The following is a 17359-nucleotide window of genomic DNA, read 5'->3' on the forward strand; positions in this document are numbered from 1 at the left end:
TAATTTTTTGAGAAGGACCTGTACTGCTCATTCATCCTATAGGCTCTGCATTGTATACTGCTCATTCATCCTATAGGCTCTGCATTGTATACTGCTCATTCATCCTATAGGCTCTGCATTCTATACTGATCATTCATCCTATAGGCTCTGCATTGTACACTGCTCATATATCCTATAGGCTCTGAATTGTACACTGCTCATATATCCTATAGGCTCTGCATTATATACTGATCATTCATCCTATAGGCTCTGCATTGTATACTGGTCATTGATCCTATAGGCTCTGCATTGTACACTGCTCATATATTCTATAGGCTCTGCATTGTATACTGCTCATTCATCCCATGGGCTCTGCATTGTATACTGCCCATATATCCTATAGGCTCTGTATTGTATACTGCTCATTCATCCTATAGACTCTGCATTGTATACTGCTCATTCATCCTATAGGCTCTGCATTGTATACTGCTCATTCATCCTATAGGCTCTGCATTGTATACTGCTCATTCATCCTATAGGCTCTGCATTGTATACTGCTCATTCATCCTATAGGCTCTGCATTGTACACTGCTCATATATCCTATAGGCTCTGCATTATATACTGATCATTCATCCTATAGGCTCTGCATTGTATACTGGTCATTCATCCTATAGGCTCTGCATTGTATACTGCTCATTCATCCTATAGGCTCTGCATTGTATACTGCTCATTCATCCTATAAGCTCTGCATTGTATACTGCTCATTCATCCTATAGGATCTGCATTGTACACTGCTCATATATCCTATAGGCTCTGCATTGTATACTGCTCATATATCCTATAGGCTCTGTATTATATACTGCTCATATATCCTATAGGCTCTGCATTGTATACTGGTCATTCATCCTATAGGCTCTGCATTGTATACTGCTCATGTATCCTATAGGCTCTGTATTGTATACTGATCATTCATCCTATAGGCTCTGTATTGTATACTGCTCATATATCCTATAGGCTCTGCATTGTATACTGCTCATTCATCCTATAGGCTCTGTATTGTATACTGCTCATTCATCCTATAGGCTCTGCATTGTATACTGCTCATATATCCTATAGGCTCTGCATTGTATACTGCTCATATATCCTATAGGCTCTGCATTGTATACTGCTCATTCATCCTATAGGCTCTGTATTGTATACTGATCATTCATCCTATAGGCTCTGCATTATATACTGGTCATTCATCCTATAGGCTCTGCATTGTATACTGGTCATTCATCCTATAGGCTCTGCATTGTATTACCCGCTATCTCTCAGATAACTCTCTTCTCGACCCTCTTCAATCTGGCTTCCGCTCTTTACACTCTACTGAATCTGCCCTCACTAAAGTCTCTAATGACCTACTAACAGCTAAATCTAATGGTCACTACTCCATGCTAATTCTCCTGGATCTCTCCGCAGCATTCGACACTGTGGATCATCAGCTCCTCCTCACTATGCTCCGCTCCATCGGCATCAAGGACACCGTTCTCTCCTGGTTCTCCTCCTATCTCTCTGACCGATCCTTCACTGTATGTTTTGCTGGATCCTCCTCCTCTCACCTTCCCCTTACTGTTGGGGTTCCTCAAGGATCAGTCCTAGGCCCCCTCCTCTTCTCTTTGTATACCGCCCCTATTGGACAAACAATCAGCAGATTTGGTTTCCAGTACCATCTCTATGCTGACGACACCCAATTATACACCTCTTCTCCTGCTTTCACTCCGACCTTTTTAGAAAACACCAGTGATTGTCTTACCGCTGTCTCTAACATCATGTCCTCCCTCTATCTGAAACTGAACCTGTCACAAACTGAACTCCTCGTGTTCTCTCCCTCTACTAACCTACCTTTGCCTGACATTGCCATCTCCGTGTGCGGTTCCACCATTACTCCAAAGCAACATGCCCGCTGCCTTGGAGTCATCCTTGATTCCGAGCTTTCATTCACCCCCCACATCCGATCACTGGCTCGCTCTTCTTATCTGCATCTCAAAAATATTTCTAGAATTCGCCCTTTTCTTACTTTCGACTCTGCAAAAACTCTTACTGTCTCACTTATTCATTCTCGTCTGGACTATTGTAACTCTCTACTAATCGGCCTCCCTCTTACCAAACTCTCCCCGCTCCAATCTGTCCTGAATGCTGCTGCCAGGATCATATTCCTCACCAACCGTTACACCGATGCCTCTACCTTGTGCCAGTCATTACACTGGCTACCCATCCACTCCAGAATCCAGTACAAAACTACTACCCTCATCCACAAAGCACTCCATGGCTCAGCACCACCCTACATCTCCTCTCTGGTCTCAGTCTACCACCCTACCCGTGCCCTCCGCTCCGCTAATGACCTCAGGTTAGCATCCTCAATAATCAGAACCTCCCACTCCCGTCTCCAAGACTTTACACGTGCTGCGCCGATTCTTTGGAATGCATTACCTAGGTTAATACGATTAATCCCCAATCCCCACAGTTTTAAGCGTGCCCTAAAAACTCATTTGTTCAGACTGGCCTACCGCCTCAACGCATTAACCTAACTATCCCTGTGTGGCCTAATAAAAATAGAAAAAAAAAAAAAACACATAATCAGGTTCCTCGTATCATGTTCTCATACACTTTATGCAGTTAATAGCCTCTGTGTCTGTACTGCTACATACTTAGGCTGATAACTGGTTCATGCAGCTTTACATGAACACCCGAGCCTTACACTATGGCTGGTCTGAATAACTAAAGCAATTGTTACCATCCACCTCTCGTGTCTCCCCTTTTCCTCATAGTTTGTAGCTTGCGAGCAGCAGGGCCCTCATTCCTCCTGGTATCTGTTGTGAACTGTGATTTCTGTTATGCTGTAATGTCTATTGTCTGTACAAGTCCCCTCTATAATTTGTAAAGCGCTGCGGAATATGTTGGCGCTATATAAATAAAAATTATTATTATTATTCATCCTATAGGCTCTGCATTGTATACTGCTCATATATCCTATAGGCTGTGCATTGTATACTGGTCATTCATCCTGTAGACTCTGCATTATATACTGCTCATTCATCCTGTAGGCTCTGCATTATATACTGGTCATTGATCCTATAGGCTCTGCATTGTACACTGCTCATTCATCCTATAGGCTCTGCATTGTATACTGCTCATTCATCCTATAGGCTCTGCATTGTATACTGCTCATATATCCTATAGGCTCTGCATTGTATACTGATCATTCATCCTATAGGCTCTGCATTGTATACTGGTCATTCATCCTATAGGCTCTGCATTGTATACTGATCATTCATCCTGTAGACTCTGCATTATATACTGGTCATTCATCCTATAGGCTTTGCATTGTATACTGCTCATTCATCCTATAGGCTCTGCATTGCATACTGGTCATTTATCCTATAGGCTCTGCATTGCATACTGGTCATTCATCCTATAGGCTCTGCATTGTATACTGGTCATTCATCCTGTAGGCTCGGCATTGTATACTGGTCATTCATCCTATAGGCTCTGCATTGTATACTGCTCATTCATCCTATAGGCTCTGCATTGTATACTGCTCATTCATCCTATAGGCTCTGCATTGTATACTGCTCATTCATCCTATAGGCTCTGCATTGTATACTGCTCATTCATCCTATAGGCTCTGCATTGTATACTGGTCATTCATCCTATAGGCTCTGCATTGTATACTGGTCATTGATCCTATAGGCTCTGCATTGTACACTGCTCATTCATCCTATAGGCTCTGCATTGTATACTGGTCATTCATCCTATAGGCTCTGCATTGTATACTGCTCATATATCCTATAGGCTCTGCATTGTACACTGCTCATTCATCCTATAGGCTCTGCATTATATACTGGTCATTCATCCTATAGGCTCTGCATTGTATACTGGTCATTCATCCTATAGGCTCTGCATTATATACTGGTCATTCATCCTACAGGCTCTGCATTATATACTGGTCATTCATCCTATAGGCTCTGCATTATATACTGGTCAGTTGTGCAGTTGTGATCAGATCCAGTGATGGACGCCGGCGCTGCACAGTCGCTCTGTGATTCCCCTTTGCTGCAGAGCTCACACTCAGACTTTGGGGTCCCATTTTGGGGTCAGTCTCTGTGGCTGCGACGGGATCAGCTCAGTTATTTTTTCTTGATCCGGCTCTTCAGGAATTTCCTGTTTCCTCATATGTAATTTCTTTTTTTTATGCCTTCGGTTTAAGACAGAAAATCTAGTTTTAATGACTCGGCCTGAAGAATATTATTCTTATTACCGAGGACTTCCTGTTCCAGGAGAAAATAAAACTCAGCAACTTTCACCGCCGCCGTCCGAGCACATGTTCTCCTTACCGGGGCCCAGGGGATAGGGCGAGGGGCACGAAGGGTTAACGGCGTCAGCAGATCCCGGGACCCAGCAATGTTCTCAAATATTATAGACTGTCAGTGAGTGGGAGAATTCTTACTGGCAATTCAGAAGTCAAAAATCTGTTATAACGCTCCAATACTGATATAACCCCCAGACATTACATCATATGTGACTGATATCAGCCCCTCTTATAACGCTCCAATACTGATATAACCCCCAGACATTACACCATGTGTGACTGATATCAGCCCCTCTTATAACGCTCCAGTACTGATATAACCCCAGACATTACATCATATGTGACTGATATCAGCCCCTCTTATAACGCTCCAATACTGATATAACCCCCAGACATTACATCATATGTGACTGATATCAGCCCCTCTTATAACGCTCCAGTACTGATATAACCCCAGACATTACATCATATGTGACTGATATCAGCCCCTCTTATAACGCTCCAATACTGATATAACCCCCAGACATTACACCATATGTGACTGATATCAGCCCCTCTTATAACGCTCCAGTACTGATATAACCCCCAGACATTACACCATATGTGACTGATATCAGCCCCTCTTATAACGCTCCAGTACTGATATAACCTCCAGACATTACACCATATGTGACTGATATCAGCCCCTCTTATAACGCTCCAGTACTGATATAACCCCCAGACATTACACCATATGTAACTGATATCAGCCCCTCTTATAACGCTCCAGTACTGATATAACCCCCAGACATTACACCGTATGTGACTGATATCAGCCCCTCTTATAACGCTCCAGTGCTGATATAACCTCCAGACATTACACCATATGTGACTGATATCAGCCCCCCTTATAACGCTCCAGTACTGATATAACCCCCAGACATTACACCATATGTGACTGATATCAGCCCCCCTTATAACGCTCCAGTACTGATATAACCCCCAGACATTACACCATATGTGACTGATATCAGCCCCCCTTATAACGCTCCAGTACTGATATAACCCCCAGACATTACACCATATGTGACTGATATCAGCCCCTCTTATAACGCTCCAGTACTGATATAACCCCCAGACATTACACCATATGTGACTGATATCAGCCCCCCTTATAACGCTCCAGTACTGATATAACCCCCAGACATTACACCATATGTGACTGATATCAGCCCCTCTTATAACGCTCCAGTACTGATATAACCCTCAGACATTACACCATATGTGACTGATATCAGCCCCTCTTATAACGCTCCAGTACTGATATAACCCCCAGACATTACACCATATGTGACTGATATCAGCCCCTCTTATAACGCTCCAGTACTGATATAACCTCCAGACATTACACCATATGTGACTGATATCAGCCCCTCTTATAACGCTCCAGTACTGATATAACCCCCAGACATTACACCATATGTGACTGATATCAGCCCCTCTTATAACGCTCCAGTACTGATATAACCCCCAGACATTACACCATATGTGACTGACATCAGCCCCTCTTATAACGCTCCAGTACTGATATAACCTCCAGATATTACACCATATGTGACTGATATCAGCCCCTCTTATAACGCTCCAGTACTGATATAACCTTCAGACATTACACCATATGTGACTGATATCAGCCCCTCTTATAACGCTCCAGTACTGACATAACCTCCAGACATTACACCATATGTGACTGATATCAGCCCCTCTTATAACGCTCCAGTACTGATATAACCCCCAGACATTACACCATATGTGACTGATATCAGCCCCTCTTATAACGCTCCAGTACTGATATAACCCCAGACATTACATTATATGTGACTGATATCAGCCCCTCTTATAACGCTCCAGTACTGATATATCCTCCAGACATTACACCATATGTGACTATCAGCCCCTCTTATAACGCTCCAGTCCTGATATAACCTCCAGACATTACACCATATGTGACTGATATCAGCCCCTCTTATAACGCTCCAGTACTGATATAACCCCCAGACATTACATCATATGTGACTGATATCAGCCCCTCTTATAACGCTCCAGTACTGATATAACCTCCAGACATTACACCATATGTGACTGATATCAGCCCCTCTTATAACGCTCCAGTACTGATATAACCTCCAGACATTACACCATATGTGACGGGTATCAGCCCCTCTTATAACGCTCCAGTACTGATATAACCCCAGACATTACATTATATGTGACTGATATCAGCCCCTCTTATAACGCTCCAGTACTGATATATCCTCCAGACATTACACCATATGTGACTGATATCAGCCCCTCTTATAATGCTCCAATACTGATATAACCTCCAGGCATTACACCATATGTGACTGATATCAGCCCCTCTTATAACGCTCCAGTACTGATATAACCCCCAGACATTACATCATATGTGACTGATATCAGCCCCTCTTATAACGCTCCAGTACTGATATAACCCCCAGACATTACACCATATGTGACTGATATCAGCCCCTCTTATAACGCTCCAGTACTGATATAACCTCCAGACATTACACCATATGTGACTGATATCAGCCCCTCTTATAACGCTCCAGTACTGATATAACCTCCAGACATTACACCATATGTGACTGATATCAGCCCCTCTTATAATGCTCCAGTACTGATATAACCTCCAGACATTACACCATATGTGACTGATATCAGCCCCTCTTATAACGCTCCAGTACTGATATAACCCCCAGACATTACACCATATGTGACTGATATCAGCCCCTCTTATAACGCTCCAGTACTGATATAACCCCCAGACATTACACCATATGTGACTGATATCAGCCCCTCTTATAACGCTCCAGTACTGATATAACCTCCAGACATTACACCATATGTGACTGATATCAGCCCCTCTTATAACGCTCCAGTACTGATATAACCCCCAGACATTACACCATATGTGACTGATATCAGCCCCTCTTATAACGCTCCAGTACTGATATAACCCCCAGACATTACACCATATGTGACTGACATCAGCCCCTCTTATAACGCTCCAGTACTGATATAACCTCCAGACATTACTCCATATGTGACTGATATCAGCCCCTCTTATAACGCTCCAGTACTGATATAACTTCCAGACATTACACCATATGTGACTGATATCAGCCCCTCTTATAACGCTCCAGTACTGATATAACCTTCAGACATTACACCATATGTGACTGATATCAGCCCCTCTTATAACGCTCCAGTACTGACATAACCTCCAGACATTACACCATATGTGACTGATATCAGCCCCTCTTATAACGCTCCAGTACTGATATAACCCCCAGACATTACACCATATGTGACTGATATCAGCCCCTCTTATAACGCTCCAGTACTGATATAACCCCAGACATTACATTATATGTGACTGATATCAGCCCCTCTTATAACGCTCCAGTACTGATATATCCTCCAGACATTACACCATATGTGACTATCAGCCCCTCTTATAACGCTCCAGTCCTGATATAACCTCCAGACATTACACCATATGTGACTGATATCAGCCCCTCTTATAACGCTCCAGTACTGATATAACCCCCAGACATTACATCATATGTGACTGATATCAGCCCCTCTTATAACGCTCCAGTACTGATATAACCTCCAGACATTACACCATATGTGACTGATATCAGCCCCTCTTATAACGCTCCAGTACTGATATAACCTCCAGACATTACACCATATGTGACTGATATCAGCCCCTCTTATAACGCTCCAGTACTGATATAACCTCCAGACATTACACCATATGTGACTGATATCAGCCCCTCTTATAACGCTCCAGTACTGATATAACCTCCAGACATTACACCATATGTGACTGATATCAGCCCCTCTTATAATGCTCCAGTACTGATATAACCTCCAGACATTACACCATATGTGACTGATATCAGCCCCTCTTATAACGCTCCAGTACTGATATAACCCCCAGACATTACACCATATGTGAATGATATCAGCCCCTCTTATAACGCTCCAGTTCTGATATCTCCTGTATGTTCTACCCCTTTATCAGTGTCGGCAGCAGCTGTGCCTCGGAGGCTGCACTGGGTGGAGAATGGAGGACAGGTGTTTGCATCACTGGATCCTCGGCCAGAAAATCCTCACATTGTTGTACAGGAACCAGACTGTGAGGGGGCAGCACATTCTGGGGGTCTGATCATCGGCCCACTCAGCCCTAGTAACCCCGTCACTGCTGCCTCCTAGCCGTGGGGTGTATGGGAGGCTCTATGTGAAGCCGCAGATCTGAGCCAGATTACAAGATGATATTCACAGATGGAAACATTGTATCAAGTAATGGTGACCTCTCTGTTACTTTGTGATGTCATTATTGTCTGTACACAACTCTGCTTTTTGTACAACGCTGTGGAATATGTCGGTGCTATAGAAATACAATTATTAATTACATTTATATGTAGCCATTTCCTGGCCACGGTTTCTTCTAATTCCCGCTGTTTCCTTCTCTGTAGACGCAGCGCATCATCTCTTCCCCACATTCCACACTCCGTTCCCTATTGACATCCGGCACCAAGAGGGACGATATCACTACGAGAGCCACGCCGTCCACGCCATCCATGGGTAAGTCTGTACTGCTGACAACCAGCCTGTGTACATGTGAGAGGTTGTCGGCCCTGCCCCTAGTGGTGACATCACTGATATAATGATGAGACCACACCCCTTATACTACAGCCCCGCCCCTCATCTATTACTGCTGACAACCTGCCCATACATCTGTGCGAGAGGTTGTCAGCCCCGCCCCTAGTGGTGACATCACCGATGACATAGGGCAGCACGGTGGCTCAGTGGTTAGCACTGTATGGTGGCTCAGTGGTTAGCACTGTATGGTGGCTCAGTGGTTAGCACTGTATGGTGGCTCAGTGGTTAGCACTGTATGGTGGCTCAGTGGTTAGCACTGTATGGTGGCTCAGTGGTTAGCACTGTATGGTGGCTCAGTGGCTAGCACTGTATGGTGGTTCAGTGGTTAGCACTGTATGGTGGCTCAGTGGTTAGCACTGCAGCCTTGCAGCGCTGGAGTCCTGGGTTCAAATCCCACCAAGGACAACATCAGCAGGGAGTTTGTATGTTCTCTCCATGTTTCGTGGGTTTCCTCCGGGTTCTCCAGTTTCCTCCCATATTCCAAAGACATACTGATAGGGAATGTAGATTGTGGACAGCGATGATACTGTGTGTGTGCGCTACGGAATATGTTAGTGCTATATGAAAAAGATTATTTTTATTATCACATATTCATGATTTGCAGCCTCACTATTGGTGGGGTTGCTATGTGACATATATTTCAGAGTTAACCCTTTACGCCCGGCGCTGTCCTTTCTTTGTGCGGAGTGTTGGACCCCTCAACCCATTTCCCAGTTGTATTTGGAGCCTGGTTGTTGGCGCTGATGATTAATGTGATTGTTCCTCGGACCCTCATACATCACCCCCACATCCTGAGTGTCGGCGTCTGCTCACCTAATTACAGCCAATGTAGCGTGGCCGCGCGCGGTGCCGGTCATAGGGGCGGCAGCAGGCGGTGACATGTCGCCCGTCCCGGATTGTCACATCTCAGGACACAAGATCTCTGCGGCTGACAGTGAATATGATACACAGAGCAGATCAGTGCTGGACCATGGGAAGGCGAAAACCGCCTGTGTTTAGTAGTTTAATTTTGTGTAATCATTTGGGGATTACTTTTTTCAAAGTTGAAAACCCCTTTAATTTGTCACTATAGTCAGGAAATCCAAGTGTCCTCCTTGTCTGCCCATTCCCTGTCCGGAGAACCGCCATGAGGTTGTGTCCCTTTGTACCAAGCATGATCCGGTCCGTGCGTTACTCATGAGTTCTGCTCTGGGTGACAGTGTTACATTGTTGCAGAACCATCACCCCCGCGGTGATACATTGTCACACTGATTCCACCATGGCCTGAATGTAATAGTGGGGGGTTTCATCTTCTGCAGGATGATGCTCTGCACCGCTCCATGTTTACACGCGGGAAATGTCACTTGTGTTAATTACAGAACATTCCGACTTAATTACCTCCTGTAACAGCGATATTCCTCCTGCGGTAAATTAGTCTCAATCAAGCTGCAGTAAGTAATTAGGGCAGATTTACATGTGGACTCCGGGAGATTGCGGGATCATCGATGCAGCGATTTATCACACAAGATGATGGATCCCTTATCCGGAACTTTCAATCATTTCATACGTCAGCATCCAGCTGCAACCACAGGCCGTTAGTGGACGGCCACTGGCCAGCTGCAGGGTAGAGGTAGCCCACATTTATAAGGTAGCCCACATTTATTAGCACCAGCATTTCTTTCTCTAGTCTTAAAAAAGATGGTTCAAGAGATTTGCGCCATTTAGTAATTTTGGGGCATTTGGACCTGTCTTAAAGTTGGTAAATGGAACCTAGACTTGTGCCAAACTTTGCATTATTTTCAGATTTTTCAGCAAAAAAAGATGTGTCTGTAAATATATAGCGTGAACTTATCCAGGAAGAACATGCCCACTTCCAACCACTTCAGCTTTGTGAGAGTGTCAAGAAAAAATTGAAGTTTTTAATGTAAGTTGTTTGCAAATAAGCATGCAACATTTTTGGTCCACTTTATTTGACATCAATATAAAGCTCACTGCTTGCTGTTTGAGAATGGAAACATTGTTGTTTATATGATTAGGATTTGCTACAATTGTATCTAAACCAGACAATCGTCAGTGAAATAATGACATCAACAGTACAATTCTGTAGTCCTGATAGTTTGTTTCATTTTGTCTGCGCTCTTAGGCCGGTTTCACACGTCAGTGGCTCCGGTACGTGAGGTGACAGTTTCCTCACGTACCGGAGACACTGACACACGTAGACACATAAAAATCAATGCATCTGTTCAGATGTCATTGATTTTTTGCGGACCGTGTCTCCGTGTGCCAAACACGGAGACATGTCAGTGTTCGTGGGAGCGCACGTTTTACACGGACCCAATAGAGTCAATGGGTCCGCGTAAAACACGGACCTCACACGGACATTCTCCGTCTGGGGTCCGTGTGCGTGCCGGAGACAGCGCTACAGTAAGCGCTGTCCCCCCCACATGGTGCTGAAGCCGGTATTCATATCTTCCCTGTAGCAGCGTTTGCTATAGAGAAAATATGAAGAATAGTGTTAAAAATAAAGATTTAGGTGTCCGCCGCCCCCCCACCCCCTGTGCGCCCCCCCGCTGGTCAGAAAATACTTATCCGGGTCCCCCGTCGGCTGTCGCTCCTTCCTGGTCTGGCCGCGCCTCCTACTGTATGCGGTCACGTGGGGCCGATCAATTACAATCATGAATAGTCGGCTCCGCCGCTATGGAGGTGGAGCCACATATTCATGACTGTAAATGATCGGGCCCACGTGACCGCATGCAGGAGAAGCCGCGGCAAGACCAAGAAGGAGCGACAGCCGACGGGGGACCCGGGTAAGTATTTTCTGACCAGCGGGGGGGGCGCACAGGGGGTGGGGGGGCGGCGGACACCTAAATCTTTATTTTTAACACTATTCTTCATATTTTCTCTGCAGCAAACGTTACTGCAGAGAGGATATGAATCGCAGCTTCAGCAGCTTCAGCACCATGCAGAGTGGGTACCACACGCTCCGTGTGGTACCCACTCGCCATACGGGCGGCACACGTGTGCCGCAGGTATGGCCTCCGTGAGTTCCCAGGCACACGGACACGGATAACTCCGGTACCGATTTATTCCGGTACCGGAATTATCTGGACGTGTGGGACAGCCCTTACATTGTATCAGTCTGGAGTCCAAGTATTCTAGTTCAGGCCTCATTCACACATCAGTATGTTTTATTGTTACTTCATCAGTATTTGTATGCCAAAACCAGGAGGGTCTCCAAAGCACAGAACAAGTGTCAGTCTTTCACTTACAGTTGTTCTTGGTAAGTTGCATTCCTGGCTTTGGCATACAAACACTGATGCAAAATACTGACTTGTGAATTATTGTTACTCCACGTTCACACTATCAGTATTTGGTCAGTATTTTACATCAGTTTTTGTAGCCAAAACCAGAAGTGGAACAATCAGAGGGAAAGTATAATAGAAATACGTCACCACTTCTGTATTTATCACCCACTCCTGGTTTTGGCTACAAATACGGATAGAAAATACTGACCAAATACTGATCTTGTAAATGTGGCCTTATAGAACATTGTCTAGACCAGATACAACAGAAACAGACCCTCAGCTGTGAGATATCATAAGATCAGTCTGGGGAGGTTTGTCTAGATTGTATCGAATTGTAGCAAATCGTCACCTGTTAGTACAAGTGTTGGATTATCAGACATACTGGATCAATACTATGGAGCGCAGTGTCCGCGGTGGCGTTCTTGCCGCTTCATGTGATCATTTCCTCTGCAGACTGATTATTAGGAGAACAGATTTAATATTTTGTTATTCTTTCTCCGCAGTTGTCAGACTCCATATAATGAAACATGAGAACTGCCAGAGTGTCACTGCAATCGCAGTCACATTTAGATGTCAAGTGCCGGCCTGTCTCTTTAAGTGGCCGATGCTGCCAGATTTGTGAGTGCCGCAGACAAGGCAACGTCTCTGTTACACATTAATGGGCATTAATTCCCCGTTCTGCCCGACTCCAGCTGGGCAACATCAGCTCACATCTGCTACTACAAAGCATTCTGGCTGCAATGTACACGGATGTCAGCTGGTACCGGCCATACCACCCGCGCCCGCTGCCATCTCCAGCCACAGCCGCGTATCAGCACCGCGGGCACAATTCTATATGTGCAGCCTCTAATATATAGTGTATAATTCTATATGTACAGAGGGTATAACCTGGGCATCTCCTGTATATGATTCTATATGTACAGCTGGTATAACCTGGGTATCTCCTGTATATAATTATACATGTACAGCCGGTATAACCTGGGCATCTCCTGTATATGATTCTATATGTACAGCTGGTATAACCTGGGTATCTCCTGTATATACAGTGGGGCAAAAAAGTATTTAGTCAGTCAGCAATAGTGCAAGTTCCACCACTTAAAAAGATGAGAGGCGTCTGTAATTTACATCATAGGTAGACCTCAACTATGGGAGACAAACTGAGAAAAAAAAATCCAGAAAATCACATTGTCTGTTTTTTTATCATTTTATTTGCATATTCTGGTGGAAAATAAGTATTTGGTCAGAAACAAAATTTCATCTCAATACTTTGTAATATATCCTTTGTTGGCAATGACAGAGGTCAAACGTTTTCTGTAAGTCTTCACAAGGTTGCCACACACTGTTGTTGGTATGTTGGCCCATTCCTCCATGCAGATCTCCTCTAGAGCAGTGATGTTTTTGGCTTTTCGCTTGGCAACACGGACTTTCAACTCCCTCCAAAGGTTTTCTATAGGGTTGAGATCTGGAGACTGGCTAGGCCACTCCAGGACCTTGAAATGCTTCTTACGAAGCCACTCCTTCGTTGCCCTGGCGGTGTGCTTTGGATCATTGTCATGTTGAAAGACCCAGCCACGTTTCATCTTCAATGCCCTTGCTGATGGAAGGAGGTTTGCACTCAAAATCTCACGATACATGGCCCCATTCATTCTTTCATGTACCCGGATCAGTCGTCCTGGCCCCTTTGCAGAGAAACAGCCCCAAAGCATGATGTTTCCACCACCATGCTTTACAGTAGGTATGGTGTTTGATGGATGCAACTCAGTATTCTTTTTCCTCCAAACACGACAAGTTGTGTTTCTACCAAACAGTTCCAGTTTGGCTTCATCAGACCATAGGACATTCTCCCAAAACTCCTCTGGATCATCCAAATGCTCTCTAGCAAACTTCAGACGGGCCCGGACATGTACTGGCTTAAGCAGTGGGACACGTCTGGCACTGCAGGATCTGAGTCCATGGTGGCGTAGTGTGTTACTTATGGTAGGCCTTGTTACATTGGTCCCAGCTCTCTGCAGTTCATTCACTAGGTCCCCCCGCGTGGTTCTGGGATTTTTGCTCACCGTTCTTGTGATCATTCTGACCCCACGGGGTGGGATTTTGCGTGGAGCCCCAGATCGAGGGAGATTATCAGTGGTCTTGAATGTCTTCCATTTTCTAATTATTGCTCCCACTGTTGATTTCTTCACTCCAAGCTGGTTGGCTATTGCAGATTCAGTCTTCCCAGCCTGGTGCAGGACTACAATTTTGTTTCTGGTGTCCTTTGATAGCTCTTTGGTCTTCACCATAGTGGAGTTTGGAGTCAGACTGTTTGAGGGTGTGCACAGGTGTCTTTTTATACTGATAACAAGTTTAAACAGGTGCCATTACTACAGGTAATGAGTGGAGGAAAGAGGAGACTCTTAAAGAAGAAGTTACAGGTCTGTGAGAGCCAGAAATCTGGATTGTTTGTTTCTGACCAAATACTTATTTTCCACCATAATATGCAAATAAAATGATAAAAAAAACAGACAATGTGATTTTCTGGATTTTTATTTCTCAGTTTGTCTCCCATAGTTGAGGTCTACCTATGATGTAAATTACAGACGCCTCTCATCTTTTTAAGTGGTGGAACTTGCACTATTGCTGACTGACTAAATACTTTTTTGCCCCACTGTAATTATATATGTACAGCTGGTATAACCTGGGCATCTCCTGTATATAATTCTATATGTACAGCTGGTATAACCTGGGCATCTCCTGTATATAATTATATATGTACAGCTGGTATAACCTGGGCATCTCCTGTATATAATTATATATGTACAGCTGGTATAACCTGGGCATCTCCTGTATATAATTATATATGTACAGCTGGTATAACCTGGGCATCTCCTGTATATAATTATATATGTACAGCTGGTATAACCTGGGCATCTCCTGTATATAATTATATATGTACAGCTGGTATAACCTGGGCATCTCCTGTATATAATTATATATGTGCAGCCGGTATAACCTGGGCATCTCCTGTATACGATTATATATGTACAGCTGGTATAACCTGGGCATATCCTGTGTATAATTCTATATGTACAGAGGGTATAACCTGGGCATCTCCTGTATACGATTATATATGTACAGCTGGTATAACCTGGGCATCTCCTGTATATAATTCTATATGTACAGCTGCTATAACCTGGGTATCTCCTGTATATAATTATATATGTACAACGGCTATAACCTGGCTATCACCTGTAAATAATTATATATGTACAGCTGCTATAACCTGGGCATCTCCTGTATATAATTATATATGTACAGCCGGTATAACCTGAGCATCTCCTGTATATAATTATATATGTACAGCCTCTAATATATAGTCAACCATGTGTATAATTATATATGTACAGCTGGTATAACCTGGGCATCTCCTGTATATAATTCTATATGTACAGCTGGTATCACCTGGGCATCTCCTGTATATAATATATATGTACAGCTGGTATAACCTGGGCATCTCCTGTATATTATTATATATGTACAGCTGGTATAACCTGGGTATTTCCTGTATATAATTATATATGTACAGCCGGTATAACCTGGGCATCTCCTGTATATAATTATATATGTACAGCCGGTATAACCTGGGCATCTCCTGTATATAATTCTATATGTACAGCTGGTATCACCTGGGCATCTCCTGTATATAATTATATATGTACAGCCGGTATAACCTGGGCATCTCCTTTATATAATTATATATGTACAGCTGATATAACCTGGGTATCTTCTGTATATAATTATTTATGTACAACTGGTATAACCTGGGCATCTCCTGTATATAATTATATATGTACAGCTGATATAACCTGGGCATCTCCTGTATATAATTCTATATGTATAGCCGGTATAACCTGGGCATCTCCTTTATATAATTATATATGTACAGCTGATATAACCTGGGTATCTTCTGTATATAATTATTTATGTACAACTGGTATAACCTGGGCATCTCCTGTATATAATTATATACATTATATACAATGGTGTTCAAAAGTCCTGCATAGGCGTGAAGAAAACTATATGTTTCATACTTCTGCATCTCTACAGTGAAACTGGTGGGACATATATGTTTTTGTAATCCCTCATTGTATGCCATACTCATTTTTGAATGTCCCAAGTGTATAAATTGTTATGGTATGCGCATTTTTTGATAATTTTTTTTACAGCATAACCATACCTACACCAGTACAGTGTGTAGAATGGTGAACAGGTTTCTAAGTTCATTAACTTCCAATGCAAGGTAACACAGACTTAAATTTAACTTTTTAAGATTTATTATTTTTTATTTAATTCAGAGTCCTGAAAAGGGCCTTTAGAGTGCATCTTTAGCTTCTAATACTTTATTGGCCAGCGTTTGCTCTTGAGCACCAGCTTGCATCTCTGTGGCATTGAGTGAACAAGCTTCTGCAGATGTTCACGAGTGATGATGTGGTTCCAGGCCTGTATCAGAGCCTCAATCAACTCACTCTTGGTCCTTGGCTGTTTTCTAGATATCTCTAATGATACCTTGTGCCACAAATTTTCAATTGGATTGAGGTCCGGGGACTGAGCTGGCCAGTCAATAGTAGCCACCTTGTTCTTTTTTTTCCTTTCCGTTACTGTCTTAGCTCTGTGACAAGGAGCATTATCATCCTGGAAGATGTAATCCCCTGAAAAGAGGTGTTGAGCAGAAGGAAGCATTTTCTTATTAAGGATGTTTATGTATTTTTTTGCATTAACCATACCCTCCACAATATGAAGCCTTCCAACACCATTGGCTGCCATACAGCCCCAGACCATTACTTTCATCGGATGTTTCACAGAGAAGCTCAAACACTCTGGCTTGTGCTCTTCATGTGGGAACCTTCTCACATAAGACTTGCCATCATTTCCTAAAATGCAGAAAGTGCTTTCATCACTAAATAGCACTTTTTCCCACTCCTCCTTCCTCCATTTTAAATATTTCAATGCCCACAGTTTTCTCCTTTG

General features: G+C 43.5%; 1 protein-coding gene across 4 annotated transcripts in view; it reads left to right on the forward strand.

Annotated features, from left to right (window-relative positions):
• Window positions 1–17359, forward strand: part of GLI2 (GLI family zinc finger 2) — a 154781-nt gene that overhangs the window by 104389 nt on the left and 33033 nt on the right. For 3 of the 4 annotated variants that reach the window (XR_013217880.1, XM_077273287.1, XM_077273288.1), the window contains exon 3: window positions 8882–8990. Coding sequence is in view for 3 of the 4 variants with exons in the window: in XM_077273287.1 (XP_077129402.1) it covers window positions 8882–8990 (109 nt within the window). In the remaining variant the exon portion in view is untranslated. Of the gene's footprint in view, window positions 1–8598; window positions 8706–8881; window positions 8991–17359 lie in introns of those variants that run through there. The other variant, XM_077273289.1, reaches the window with a different exon arrangement.

This window comes from Ranitomeya variabilis, chromosome 7, assembly GCF_051348905.1.
Source record: "Ranitomeya variabilis isolate aRanVar5 chromosome 7, aRanVar5.hap1, whole genome shotgun sequence".
Classification (NCBI taxonomy): domain Eukaryota; kingdom Metazoa; phylum Chordata; class Amphibia; order Anura; family Dendrobatidae; genus Ranitomeya; species Ranitomeya variabilis.